Raw genomic sequence first — 14,702 nt, forward strand, 5'->3', positions numbered from 1 at the left:
ATGCAAATGTCATTCAAATAAAATTCACAGGGTAACCTTCCACCCCCCTCCCATCTAAAACTTTATTTTTGTTTCCCCTTTGGCATGAAAGTACCTTAGGGGCAATAGGAAAGAAATTATCCAAAGAGACAAATGAGACCACTCTTCATGTCTGAAATATATGCATCTTTAAAAATGGCTGCCGCCATATACAGCAATACAGCATAGCTCATATCTTTGCCTCTGTTAGAGCTATCATGGTAAAATTGGTGTCAAAGTGTACATTTTCTGGGGTCAAGGAATTCAATTAAATAGGTTTCAATTTATTTATTTATTATTATGTTCCTCATTAATATGACAACAGTGTTAAAATATGCAAATTTCATTAGCAAAATAAGGCCTATATTATTATTATTATTAGTAGTAGTAGTAGTAGTAGTAGTAGTAGTAGTAATTCCATAGTCTGACAGACTGACTGTATTAGTATTACTGGCTGCTATGACTGGCTGCAGTTGCTGCCACACGACATGTATTCTCTGCACCAGGGCCTGTGACCAGGGCCACCAGGGCCTGATGAAATCAGAGGTGACAGAATAATTATTTGAGACACTTTGAGGTTCAATTCCAGGTTTGTATTACTTTCTCATTGAATGCAGAACATGTGTAATGCTAGCTAGCTAACAAGCTAACTATTTAGCTATTAGTTATTTAGCTAGCTAGTTAGCTGTTGTTCTACATTAACTGAACTTCATTATTGAATTACAGCAAGCATAACTGAGAATGTTTACATATGGAACCAAATGGACTCTTATGGTTCCATTTTTACACTCAGAGTTCTGGTGGTCTGTGGTCTAGTGCAAAAATTAGCTACATGTAGGTAGGTTCATTATTATTTTATTACAGACTGGTTTATTCAAAAACAAAAAGCTTCATTATTAGAATGAGTTAACCACATGTTTGAAAATAGCTGAACATGTCACGATGTGATACGTAAAATATCTGTAGGCCTATACATTTGAATGGAAATGTGACATTCTGCATAATTACTACTTTTACTTTGTGTAATTAAGTACATTTTGATGTCAATACATTTGACATGAGTAGATATTACAGTAGGCCTATTGATCATTTTACTCAAGTAAAAACTTAAGAGTAGCCTACTTTTTCCACCACTGATGATTTTGTGTGAATGCTTTTTATAGTAAATTGTTAAAGCAAGTTACTGTATTTCTCATTTCAGAGTAGCCATCATGGATAGGCCTACTCGTGATTGGAGTTCATGCTTCATAATTATGTCAGTTAAGGAAAACAAAAATTTTTATGTCCCTCAACATCTATAAAGCTAAGAAACTGCCCTGAAAAACTGAACCGATGTTTCACATAAGTTATTGCCAACATTCAGGAGCTGAAATAATTGGGTGATTTGCCTGACTTTGTGGTAGTGGATGAAGTTATTGATGGTGGTGTGCAGGATGCTGTGCAGCTGATGATTTCAAATCCAGTAGTGTGGCACAAAAACTTTAGGGATGCCATTAATGATCAAAAAGTAGTGATGTATAAATTTGATAGTTCATGTCTCCACTTATCGGCTTATGTCTTAAAACACAGGTCACACTGTTATAACTTTAGTCTCACCCCAGGGGGGCCCGGGAACTGGCCCGGAGGAAGGTTCCTATGCTAACACTATTTCAGGCTCCCATCTGTTGACCCTTAGAAGTACGATTTAAATTGGTTGAGTTTATTTGAAGTCATACAGTCATAGAACAGTAAATTACATACAGTAGGCTATGGTTATCACTGGTTCCTGTCAAACAAAGGGGCCTTTTGTAGGTTGCTGTCTGCACTCCAGGGGGGTGGAGACGGTCCTTATCTCACATGTTAAATAATGGTTACACTGAAACAGTATGAGGGTGTGTCCTGGGTTTTGGGGAACAGTAAATGCCACTTCTTCTTAACCTAAAGTATAATTGTGTCTAATCAAGTTAATAATACCTTCTGCCTATTTTCATTACTTAGTTTCATATTCCGTTTGTTTAAGATTGAACTATAAAGTTATTTGAATATAGAACATTACAGGGTTATTTTTATTAATGGTAATAGTGTTCTACTCTGGGATAAACTAATTCAAGCTATTTTCATGTTCCATTGTCTTACATAGTCACCACTGATTGGATAAGTACCGAGGGGACACATTAGACCCACCTCCCGAATCCGAGAGGGGGCTGGGCTATTTGCATGCATATAGGTCTGTGAATTACTCCGTGTTATTTTGTGTTCATTACGTAAAGTTGATTCGAAGAGGCTCTACTTAATGTCAACTCCACTCTTTTGGGGCCTTTGTTTCCTGAATCAATAAAACTTTGATACTACAAACTTATTTGGAGTCCCTCCGTCTGGAGTTCTTTGGGAGAAACACCGCCGCTGCCTGTTCCACTACCGCTGAGCCTTGACCGTGAAATATACTTCAGTAGACAGAGCAAGACAATTACCTGAAGAGTTTCTGAGCCCAGTAAAAACCCGGCACATGACTAGTGGTGGCATGTTTACTACACAGGCTATACCCTCATGCTCATCATCCTCATGTGGACAAACCACACCGTGTCTTTTCTGTGGTGAAGTTGGCAACAAAAAGGAATTAAGGAGGGCATCCAGCCTGAGAATCGATGAAATCGAAAAAATGTGCTCAAGTGCTCCGTGACAAGCATCTTTTAGCTAAACTAGCTGCTGGTGACATGGTAGCTATGAAGGCAACGTATCATTGTGCATGCCTGACTAGGCTCTATAGAAAAGCAGAAACTACCAGATGTGACACGACAGAAAAGAAGGCAACACAGATCATCAGAGCACATGTCCTCAATGAATTGATTGAGTCAATCAATAATCAACGTTGGTCAGAGGAGTCATTGATGATGTCTGACTTGACAGCCCTATATGAGAAACGTATTGCTGACCTAGGCTTCCCAGATATTAAATGTAACACAACACGCCTTCGTGAGGATATTGAACGCCTAATCCCAGACATCAGATCTGTGCGACTGCCACAACAGTGACCAGCCACGATCAACAGATGATGTCTCCATCATCTGCAGGGTAGCAAAAATCCCCCGGGAAGAATATCTTCAGATCAAGCAGGTTCCGATCATTTGCAGGTTCCTTCACAGCCTTATGTGAAGCTGATTCAGTCCCTCCCATGCTGCGATCGTTCCTACAGATGCTCCTGGATGGATCAGGTATTGACCAGCCAGCCCCTGGACCAAAGAAGTGCCAGGTTGTTACATCAATTGGGCAGCAAATCATTTTCAACTCTGTGAAATGCAGATCCAATAAACTTACCAGTAGTGTCAGTCGTCACATGAGAAACACCAGCTTCACTGTATCTGGCAATGAATCTGCACCTGCATACTGGCAGTAGACACCTGGTGGATGTCATGCATAATCGAGGTCTGTGTGTGTCATTATGATCACTTGAAAACATTGAGTACAGATATGGCAAATTCAGTGATCAATCAGTGAGAGCAGATTGGTGTGGTGGTACAACCTCAGGCAGTTAAAGGTGTCTTCACCAATGGTGGTTTTGACAACATTGGTCACAACCCATCATCAACAACAGCAAAATCAGCCCTCCATGGAACATGCATTAGCATTCAGCAGCATTTCCGTCAGGCTACCAACAAACAGCCAATCTCACCGACATCCTTGTTCCAGCTGATATGGGGAAGAAGCATGTAAAACCCTTGCCAGCTTTTTACACAACGGTGGATCTGGATGTTTCACTCCACACTGATGATGTCTTATATGTTCCTGCCCTTAATGAATATCCTCTGTCAAGCCATCAACTACCTTAATCCAGGTCAGACTCCAGTCATGGTAGCTGATCAACCTCTATTCACACTTGCAAAAAAACTTCAGTGGAAGTTCCCCCAAACAGAACTTGGTGAGGACTCCTTCCTATTTACATTGAGGGCAATGCATACAGAGAAGATGCTCTGGAGTGTGTCTGGAGACTGGCTGGATGGCAGTGGATGGACTACAGCTCTTACCAATAGTGGTATTTCAACTAGTGGCAAAGCTCAGTCTTTCATTGGTATTCACCACATCTGCAGAACCCGGTACATGCATCAGGTGTCTGTAGCTACTCTGTATGTGCTCATGATGAAGGCTTATGAGTGATGTTTGGAACCGGCAACAACTGAAAATGATGAGTTGAGCCCCCTCATCCTTTTGCCCTTTGATGAATGGCTCAAGAAGCTGTGTGCCTCACAATCACAAGCTGATTTCTGGTTCAAGTCCATGGAGCTGGATCTTCTCATTCTTCAAGTAAGTCATGTTTACATCATATGCCTCATTCACTTCTTTGGCCAATTTATATTCTTTAGTCAAGAGTACAGCTTCAGAATCCTAGCATTAATATAAAGCACATATTTTTTTCAGTTTGTTAAGTCCTGTCGCTCTGCTGACTTCTCTCTATACATGGAGACATTGGATTATCTGATGCCATGGGTATTTGCACTGGATCATACCCACTATGCACGGAACCTGTCCATCCATCTCTGTGATATGGCAAAACTCGAAGAACTGCTCTGTATGTGGAGTTCCAGAATGTTTTTTATTTTATTAATTTTAATTAATTTAAAAAAAATTCGGGGGACCCCCAGGGACGGGGGTGGGCTCATTTGAATCGTGTCGCCCCGGGGGTCTCAAGATTCGGGGACCCCCTGGGACCCCCCCATGGTAACTATCAATTCTCAACCGTTTTGGACAGGGGTTGGTTGGAACCGTGTTGCCTCTCTGGGTGCATTATCGGGGTTTAGGCGGTTCGGGGACCCCCACATGGTAACTCTTGACATTTTCATGATAGATCTTTATTGATGGGAGGGAGACAGAACCATTTATATTGATCTGCATATTCTTCTTACTATAGCTCTCTCTCACACACACTTTTCACCCCCCTCCAAAACGGTAGAGGAATGACAGAGTTACCATTTGGGGGTCCCTGAGGGTCCTTGAGGGTCCCCGAATCTTGAGACCCCCAAAGACGCCCCCAGGGGGGCGACACGATTCCAACGAGCCCACCCCCGTCCAAAATGGTAGAGAAATGACAGAGTTACCATGTGGGGGTCCCTGGGGGTCCTTGAGGGTCCCCGAATCTTGAGACCCCCAAAGACGCCCCCAGGGGGGCGACACGATTCAAATGAGCCCACCCCCGTCCAAAACGGTAGAGAAATGACAGAGTTACCATTTGGGGGTCCCTGGGGGTCCCCGAACCTTAAGACCCCCAAAGACGCCCCCAGGGGGGCGACACGATTCCAACGAGCCCACCCCCATCCAAAACGGTAGATAAATGACAGAGTTACCATTTGGGGGTTCCTGGGGGTCCCTGGGGGTCCCCGAACCTTGAGACCCCCAAAGACGCCCCCAGGGGGGCGACACGATTCCAACGAGCCCACCCCCGTCCAAAACGGTAGAGAAATGACAGAGTTACCATTTGGTTCCTGGGGGTCCCTGGGGGTCCCCCGAAAAAAGTAAAAAAAAAAGTAAAAAAAATAAAAATATATATATATATATATATAATATATATATATTTTTTTTTAAAGACCGGCCGGCCGACCTATCTACGGACCGGCCGACCTATCCACGGACCGGCCGACCTATCCACGGACCGGCCGACCTATCAAACGACCGGCCGACCTGTCCACGGACCGGCCGACATATCAAACGACCGGCCGACCTACACACGGACCGGCCGACCTATCGCACCGTGGGCCAGAAAAAAATGATTCTGCCCTTGCTGGAGGATCATGGTGGCATCATAGAGAACCTGGACGATCCTGGCAGTTTGCAGACAACAGGTTGTTCGCCCTGAGCTGGCACGTCTGGTGCATGAAATTGAGGGCACCAATATGTCTGAAGAACAGAGCCATCATGGACAATACAAAAAGTTTCAAGCTGACTACAAGGTAATTTTCTGATGTATTTAACATTCAGAGGTTGCATAATTATTTTCAGTGGCGTATCAGTGATGTATGATTTGTTAATTTAGCTTTTATTATTTTTTAGACAGATGTGATGGCACTGGTGGATGCCTTCGAGGATCTAGGAAATCCCTTCATGGTGGACAGTGGGGATCTGCTGGACTTAGACGAATCCATGATCATGCCACCAGATGTGGTTGAGGAAGTAAGGAAGGTGAAAGCATTTGGACTTCGCAGAAGGAACCATTCACTGCTCCAGTACCACACAAAAGATTGAAGGTTTTCAAGGCTAGTTTTTCCCAACCACAAAAAAAATCTGAGGTGGCTGTTGACCAACAAGCTAAAATGACCCAACTTTTGCTGGCTGTCCATGCAGGTCGTGAGATCAAAGAGGGAGTGTTTTCACATGAAAGTTCCCCCTATCCACCCGCTCTCACTTGGAAGGGGGAAAATGCATCATGGTAACAAGAGTGAGATTCTACATTGCATTGTTCCCAGAGATATCGACAAGCATAGACCAGTGACAACTGCAGCTGTGTTGGATGGTGCTGTCCAAATGATCGGAACCTCTTCAGCTGCTCTCTGGCCCGGGCTGTCAATCTCGCCTCGGGGCCCGTGGGACCTTCTAACCGCCACTGGACGAGATCAAGACTGTGGATGCTGCTCGACTCTCTCTCTTTCTTCACAAAGGAAGAGACTTGGATCACATGCCTCCAAGCATGTCATAGGAAAATATTTTCCTATGACCCTAAGGTACTTCCATACCAAAAGGGACCTCTGTAGCAGGTTAAAAGTGTCTTAACTCCTCCACTACTGCGTTTTTGCGCCGAGAAGTAGCGGTGCAACAACGCAAGCGTATTTACGTGAGCGCGGTCCCGTTAATTTGTGCGCACGCCCGCGACCCAGACCTGAATTCTGTTTCGCTTCTTTTTTACGCTTGCATTGTCGCGCCCCTCTTCAGCAGACCTGTAGCAGACCTGTCGTTGCTCCACAGACAACAACGTGTGCATTCCTTGCTTCCCGTTTGAAAGGCCCTTTAATGGGTTAACCCAAATCTGGGTCACATTTGCACAGATTTGCACACATTCGACCCCCTGACCTTTGTGGGCGACCCTCACTGAGATGAAGAAGGTGTCCGTCGTCGGGCTCCAGTTGTCACCGTCACTGAGCTGGAAGCGAAAGCTGTCGTGACCTTTGAACCTGGCGGTGGGGGCTGGGTCGGTGTGGGCGTAGCGCACCCGGTTCATGTCCACATCGTCCTGGGTGAAGTTCTGACCTGGGGAGAGCTCCGCCCAGCCTGGACTCGCCTGTGGAGAGAGCAGGACCACACAGGACACGCACACACACACACACACACACACACACACACACACACACACACACACACACACACACACACACACACACACACACACACACACACACACACACACACACACACACACACACACACACACAGACTCTGACTCTTAAAACGTAACCAAACGTTCCTGGCACAGATTGAGTTAAGGTAGAGTGGAGGTTACTGTACCTTTAAGCTAGAGTGGATGTTACTGTACCTTTAAGGTAGAGAGGTTACTGTACCTTTAAGGTAAATAGGAGGTTACTGTACCTTTAAGGAGAGCTCTCCGTAGCGCGGCGTGACACTGAGTATGTAGAACAGCTGCTCACTACTAGAGTCCAGGTCCTCACTCTGCAGGACCACGCTGGAGATCACCCTGTTCTGCAGAGAGGACACCTCCAAGCCCGCATTCCTGACACGCACGCACGCACACACAAATGCACACACACACACACACACACACACACACACACACACACACACACACACACACACACACACACACACACACACACACACACACACACACACACACACACACACACACAATTTCCTTCTATAGAGGGTATGCGCGTGACATCATCATCAAACCAGGAAGTTATGCAGGAACGCCTACTGAGTGGCAAAAAACTACTTTCTGGCCTTGACAGCCCATACATCCACACAGAAAAGTCCTATCTGATTGCATTAAACAACATTAAACAATGTTAAACTCACTTTGCATGTTGCTTTGCCACTCAATTTGCCACTCGATGTGCTATTCACTTTAAGCATGCGCATACCCTCTATTCCTACTTTTTATTTTTTCAATTATATTGGAACGTTTAAATCCTATAGGATTATTATAGGGATTTCATAATCCTATATACACAATGATTAGTCTTTACTCTTTAGGGTGGTTGTGTTCCATTCAATATCCTTCTCCTATCACTGCAGCTCACACAGCTTGCTGTTTGCACATTGTTGTACTTCGCCCAGCCGATATGGGAGTTTTTTTTTGCCTATAGTCATCTTAAAAATAAAAATAAACCTGACTAGCGTTGGTACCTCAGTAGGCGTGGTGTCTGATCGTTGACGGGCGTCACAGTGATCTGCATCGTCCCCTGGACTGAATGACGTCCGTCTGTCACCTGGACGGTCACCCTGTCCCCCTGCGTCTCTGTGTCATCATGAAGGTACACTATCTGGAGGCCTAGAGGAGAGAGGAGAGCAGATTTACACTACATGTAGGCCTCGAGGAGATTTGCACTATATCTAGGCCTGGAGGAGAGAGGAGAGGTGATTCACACTATAGGCCTGGAGGAGAGAGTAGAGGTGATTTACACTATAGGCCTTGTTGGAATATGATCTGAATTGTATTATATATTTTATTATTGATGAACTCTTATTGTGAAGTAACAAACCACAGACCGGAAATGCTTGTTATCTAACCAGGTGTGAATAAATCTGTTCAGTGACGTGTGTCATACTGATCCAGCAACACATAGCTGATGCCTCCTGGTGTGTTATTTATTTACTCTAGTGTTATTATTCCTTCGTCTATTTCTTCACTTCTATATTTCTGGTACAACACGCTAAAGACAGCTGTGAAACTCAACAGGCCTGGAGGAGAGAGAAGTGGAGATTTACACTATATGTAGGCCTGGAGGAGAGAGGAGAGGATATTTACACTATATGCCTGGAGGAGAGAGGAGAGGAGATTTACACTATATGTAGGCCTAGAGGAGAGAGTAGAGGAGATTTACACTATATGCCTGGAGGAGAGAGGAGAGGATATTTACACTATATGTAGGCCTGGAGGAGAGAGGAGAGGAGATTTACACTATATGTAGGCTTAGAGGAGAGAGGAGAGGATATTTACACTATATGCCTGGAGGAGATAGGAGAGGAGATTTACACTATATGTAGGCCTAGAGGAGAGAGTAGAGGAGATTTACACTATATGTAGGCCTAGAGGAGAGAGGAGAGGAGATTTGCACTATATGTAGGCCTGGAGGAGAGAGGAGAGGAGATGTACACTATATGTAGGCCTGGAGGAGAGAGGAGAGGAGATTTACACTATATGTAGGCCTGGAGGAGAGAGGAGAGGAGATTTACACTATATGTAGGCCTGGAGGAGAGAGGAGAGGAGATTTACACTATATGTAGGCCTGGAGGAGAGAGGAGAGGAGATTTACACTATATGTAGGCCTGGAGGAGAGAGGAGAGGAGATTTACACTATATGTAGGCCTAGAGGAGAGGAGATTTACTATAGGCCTGGAGGAGAGAGGAGAGGAGATTGCCTAGAGGAGAGGAGAGTTATATGTACAGTAGGCCTGGAGGAGAGAGGAGAGGAGATGATGTATCTGGACCAACAGCCCTGTGCATAGAAACAACGGTGTGGCTGCTCTTCAAGGAATCCAAGCGGAGAGTTTTTCAGTCTATTTGTTGTATCAAAGTTTTATTGATCAAAAGGCACTCAGTTACAAGGCAGTTCGGGGATAACCACCACATTTACACTATATGTAGGCCTGGAGGAGAGAGGAGAGGAGATTTACTATAGGCCTAGAGGAGAGAGGAGAGGAGATTTACACTATATGTAGGCCTAGAGGAGAGAGGAGAGGAGATTTACACTAAGTAGGCCTGGAGGAGAGAGGAGAGGTCATTTCTCAAACCGTTTCGGACGCGGGGCACCCTGGGCGCGTTCCTGTGGGTCTGGAAGTTCCAGGGACCCCCACACTGAGTTGCTCAGTTCTTCTTTCTACCCTCACTTTTGCATACGCCCCAGAGCCGGAAGAGGCTTCCAACAGGTTAGCCAGAGCTCTGAGGGAGGAGATCAGCACAAAAGCCAGCCCCGGCCCCTAGGTCAGCCCATTGAAGGGAGGTATGTACCTTGCGCTGTTCTTAATCAGCTTGATATGATGACTGCACCTGCCCTCTAACAGGCTGGATGGAGACAGCTGCACTGAGTTGGCACTGATCAAGCTCTTGCTATAAAGGTGCTCACTCTCTAATATAGTTATTAGATCGAAAATACTTGACAGGATGTTGTTGATGAAGTTTCAAGTTTCCAGTTTATATAAGGAAAAAAAGCGTTACAGGAAAAGGCAAACATAAGAACGTATCTTTTGTATCACTGGTCATAAGAGGTTTCTCTTCTCTCGGCTAGTAGCTAGTTAGCTCGTATCAACAAAACCAAGAAAGAGCAGCTCCTTGACCGGATATCCGGCGCTAGTATCAAAGGCATTATGGGAAATGCAGTTCCAGCAAAACCCTGCAAATGAATATAGCAACAGAAAACAGCTATTCTAAATCAATTCAATCAAGGAGTGTGTGTGTGTGTGTGTGTGTGTGTGCATTTGTGTGTGTGTGTGTGTGTGTGTGTGTGTGTGTGTGTTTGTGTGTGTGTACTACACGTAGTGACGCGCAAGTTTGTTTACTGTCAGACTAGTGTCATGGCGGAGCCCATATCGCTTTTCAAATGGATATACAGTATTCCTTATTTCCTTCAGCTGCTCCAATCTAGCACAAAGAACAGTCAAAGTAAATTGTTGAGTCCCATGCATATTATGATCCCATTCCCACCGCCACCACCGGCTATACCTCCTCCCCTGCTCTGCCTGCTGGCACTGCGACGGGATTCAACTTTTGCGTGCGTGTGTGTGCATGTGTGTGTGTGTGTGTGTGTGTGTGTGTGTGTGTGTGTGTGACGTGTGTGTGTGTGTGTGTGTGTGTGTGTGTGTGTGTGTGTGTGTGTGTGTGTGTGTGTGTGTGTGTGTGTGTGTGTGTGACAGTGTGCGTATCCTACTTTTGAGCGAGAGAGACAGACATATACTGAAAGAGACTTTGCGCACTTGTGTTGTTGTTTGCTATAAATATGTATTGATAACATCATCAAACTCACAACCAGTCCCCCCTGGTATTGGTATTATATCATTAACAGTACTGAAATTAAGGCATGAATGAATGCCCTGGAAGTGGGAGCCCTTTTTTCTTATTGAGTGGTACAACCACTCCTATATCCACACTTTTCCTGGGCTGTGTGTGCTCCAGTTCCTGTTGATTTCATTGGATATCATTGGTCATCTGACCAGTTTCATTGGCTTTCATTGGATCAAATCGACAGGAACTGGAGCACACACAGCCCAGGAAAAGTGTGGATAGACAGCTATGTGTGTCCCTGGCTGGCTGGCTGTGTCCCTGGGTCTGAGCACGGAAATAGCATATTTTCTCTACCAAGCGATTTGGATGCAGGGTGGCTCGCCGGAACCGGCCCGGCCCCCTGGGCATGTTCCTGGGGGTCTAGATGTTCCGGGGACCCCCACGCGATAACTCTGTCATTTCTTGAGAGTTTTGGACGTGGGCGGCTCACCGGAACCGGTGGGTCTGGAAGATCCAGGGACCCCCACATGGATGTGATTTTTCTTTCCCTTTTTCTTTGTAACGAAAAAGTTACTTTTCACAGTAACGCATTACTTTTTGGTTTAAGTAACAGTAAAGTAACTAAGTTACTTTTGAAATGATGTAACTAGTAACTGTAACTAGTTACTTTTTTAAAGTAATGGTCCCAACACTGGATATGAACCTAGCCCCGTTTGTAACCTCACCCTCTGCTTGAGTCCGCTATTAGCTCCGAGAAGAGGTTCTATGTCAGGATATCCCTGCATAGGTCGAAATAGAGCCCTCCAAGAGCAGTGGAGAAAAACCTTTTCTCCACTTTTTCGCAGCGCCCCTCAAACAGTAAAGGTATTTCCTGATGATAGAAGTACGTAGTGGACAATAAAAACAATGCTTAAAGCAGGTCAGCCAGTCAACCCACATCCAGTATGCTATCATCTGTAGCTCTCAGGATAAATACGATACGATCCAAAAAAAGGTTTTCTCCACTGCTTTTGGAGGGCCGCTCGACCCATTTCTACCGATGCAGGGATATCCTGACACGGAAACTCTTCTCGGAGCTAATAGCGGAGGGTGAGGTTCCATACGGGGCTAATATGGACCTTATGGTGTGTTCTTTATTTCTTCATAGAAGCCAACATGTGTCGCGATGCAACGCATTGTGAGCTCGGCTATTTTCAAATGGCCGAAATGTATATAGGGCCAAAGTGGTCAACGTATAGGCTACATTTTGTAAGTAATCAAAGTACAAAGTAACTATAGTAACTAAAGTTTTCAAGTAATTGTAGTGATGGCCTGGGTCCAGGCACCTTGTCTGGTATCTGTCATGAATGCATGACAGTGTGTCGCAGGTTTGAGTCCCGATCCCGACAAACTTTACTGTGTGTCTTCCCCCCGCATCTCTCTCCCCATTTCATGTCTACCAATAGAGGGTATGCGCGTGACATCATCATCATATCTGGAAGTTATGCGGGAACGCCTACCGAGTGGCAAGAAACTACTTTCTGGCCTTGACAGCCCATTCATCCACACAGAAAAGTAATCTGATTGCATTAAATGACGTTTACTCTCTATTGCTACTCTATCAATAAAGGCAAAAAAAGCCCCAAAAATATCTTAAAAATCATAATAATAATAATTCTAGTGGAGCAAAAGTACAATATTTGCCTCTGAGATGTAATTGGGTAGAAGTAATTACTTCTACCCAAATTGGAAATTGGAAATACTAAAATAATATTGCAAATACCTAAAAATTGTATTTCCGTAAATGTACTTAGTTACTTACCTTGTCTCAGCTCCTGCAGGGTGAAGGAGTGTACATGAAGGCTCTGGTGGAGCAGCTGCTCTCCCATGTCTCTGTACCTGGATAATGTTTTAACAACTATATCATCTGTGTAGAATATGTTACTGCAACAAAACTATATCATCTATATAGTATGTTACTACAATGTAACTACATCATTATGTACAGCGTATGTTACAAAATGTATTACATGGCTTGGTTGAATGCTTGATTATGATTGGTCAATCTCTGAATTCAGCAGTGAGTTATGTCTTGATAATGACCGCTCCACTCTATAACAGACCTCTGCCTAATCAAACCCTCTGAGCACCAGCTGCGCGGCTGTGCCCCGCTTGATTTACTGCTGTTTGCAACATGACAGTGTTTAGCTGTAAATGACATTGTGTGTGACACACTAGTGACACACAATGTCATTTACAGCTAAACATTGCTCTCAAAAATGTTTTTGAAAACATTTGAGCAAGAAATAGACAAAGTAGTACCCGAAAATTGATTATATTTGATCAACTCCGACAGTGCTCCAGCCCTGCAGCTGGCCAGACGCAGCCACCGTGAACTTATGGAATACTTTTTTTGTCGTGTTTTGGGTCAATGTATTAATTTGTTAGGTAGCCATGTAATAAGCGGGATAATATCTGGCTTATTACTCGGCTTAGCCTCTGGGGTTAAACTCCCAGTCGGTGAATTATCTCCCGACAATGACCACCTAGCCAGATATTATCCCTTACATGTTGTAACTAGTACATCTGTATGTAGGTTGTCTCCCATGTCTCTGTACCTATTAGTAGTACATATAGTATATATTAATGCAATACAACTATATCATCTGTGTAGAATATATTACTGCAACATAACTGTATCATATAGTATGTTACTACATTATAACTATGGTAGTTAATACAATAGAACTATTACAATCTTATGGTATGTATGTTACTACATTATAACTATATCTGTATGGTACAGTGTGTTAAAGGACCACTTATAAGTGGTCCTCACTAATGTTCATGATAAAATGCCATAATTTTGTTCTACTCAGTCTGTGTTTCATAAGGGGCATAGAGGGCTGTGGTCAGATCAGAAACCGTCCACCAGTGACATCATCATTAGGCTTATCTTTTTTTAAACATATTTTGATTTTTAATATCGTGAAAACCATTATTGCATGGCTACTTTTCAGAAATAGAAAGACTGCAGTTTAGCTTGGATTCCCCATCGATGATGTCACTGGTGGGCGGGTTTCTGAACTGCCCACAGCCAGACAGAGTAGGAAAACAATGGTGGCATTTCATCATGAACATTAGTGAGGACCAATTATCTGAAGGTACGTTAACGTTGAAAAGTGGTCCTTTAATACAATATAGGCAGTACATCTGAATGGTAGGGCATGTTACTACACCAGTGGTTCCCAAACTCTTTAATGTCAATGACCCCCAAAATGACACTCATTAGCCCGCGGACCCCCATTAAAAAATAAATGCAAAGGTCCCCATAAGAGAAGATTTTTACAGCTCTAGCAGTGGTTTTCAACCATTTTCATTTCAAGGACCCCCCAGTTTGATATGCAACAGGCTACGGACCCCCATTTAATGTAATTTATATCTCTGAGAATTTATATTGTAAAATCAATGTTAATTTAACTCTGAGAGTTAATTTGCTTCCATCTGTACACTCACAGTTACAGACCGTAAGACTTTGTTGAAATTACTTAAATCTCAAAAAGGTGGG

At 44.0% G+C, this 14,702-nt stretch overlaps 1 protein-coding gene across 2 annotated transcripts in view; it reads right to left on the reverse strand.

Moving 5' to 3' along the window:
- Nucleotides 1-14,702, reverse strand: part of frem1b (Fras1 related extracellular matrix 1b) — a 91,473-nt gene that overhangs the window by 22,415 nt on the left and 54,356 nt on the right. For both annotated transcript variants that reach the window (XM_083788737.1, XM_083788738.1), the window contains 4 exons: nucleotides 12,957-13,033; nucleotides 8,341-8,485; nucleotides 7,564-7,705; nucleotides 7,051-7,258 (listed from right to left, as the gene is read on the reverse strand). In XM_083788737.1, the coding sequence (XP_083644863.1) occupies nucleotides 7,051-7,258; nucleotides 7,564-7,705; nucleotides 8,341-8,485; nucleotides 12,957-13,033 (572 nt within the window). The remainder of the gene's footprint in view (nucleotides 1-7,050; nucleotides 7,259-7,563; nucleotides 7,706-8,340; nucleotides 8,486-12,956; nucleotides 13,034-14,702) is intronic.

The sequence above is a fragment of the Protomyctophum parallelum genome (assembly GCF_964188405.1).
Source record: "Protomyctophum parallelum genome assembly, chromosome: 18".
NCBI classification, from domain to species: domain Eukaryota; kingdom Metazoa; phylum Chordata; class Actinopteri; order Myctophiformes; family Myctophidae; genus Protomyctophum; species Protomyctophum parallelum.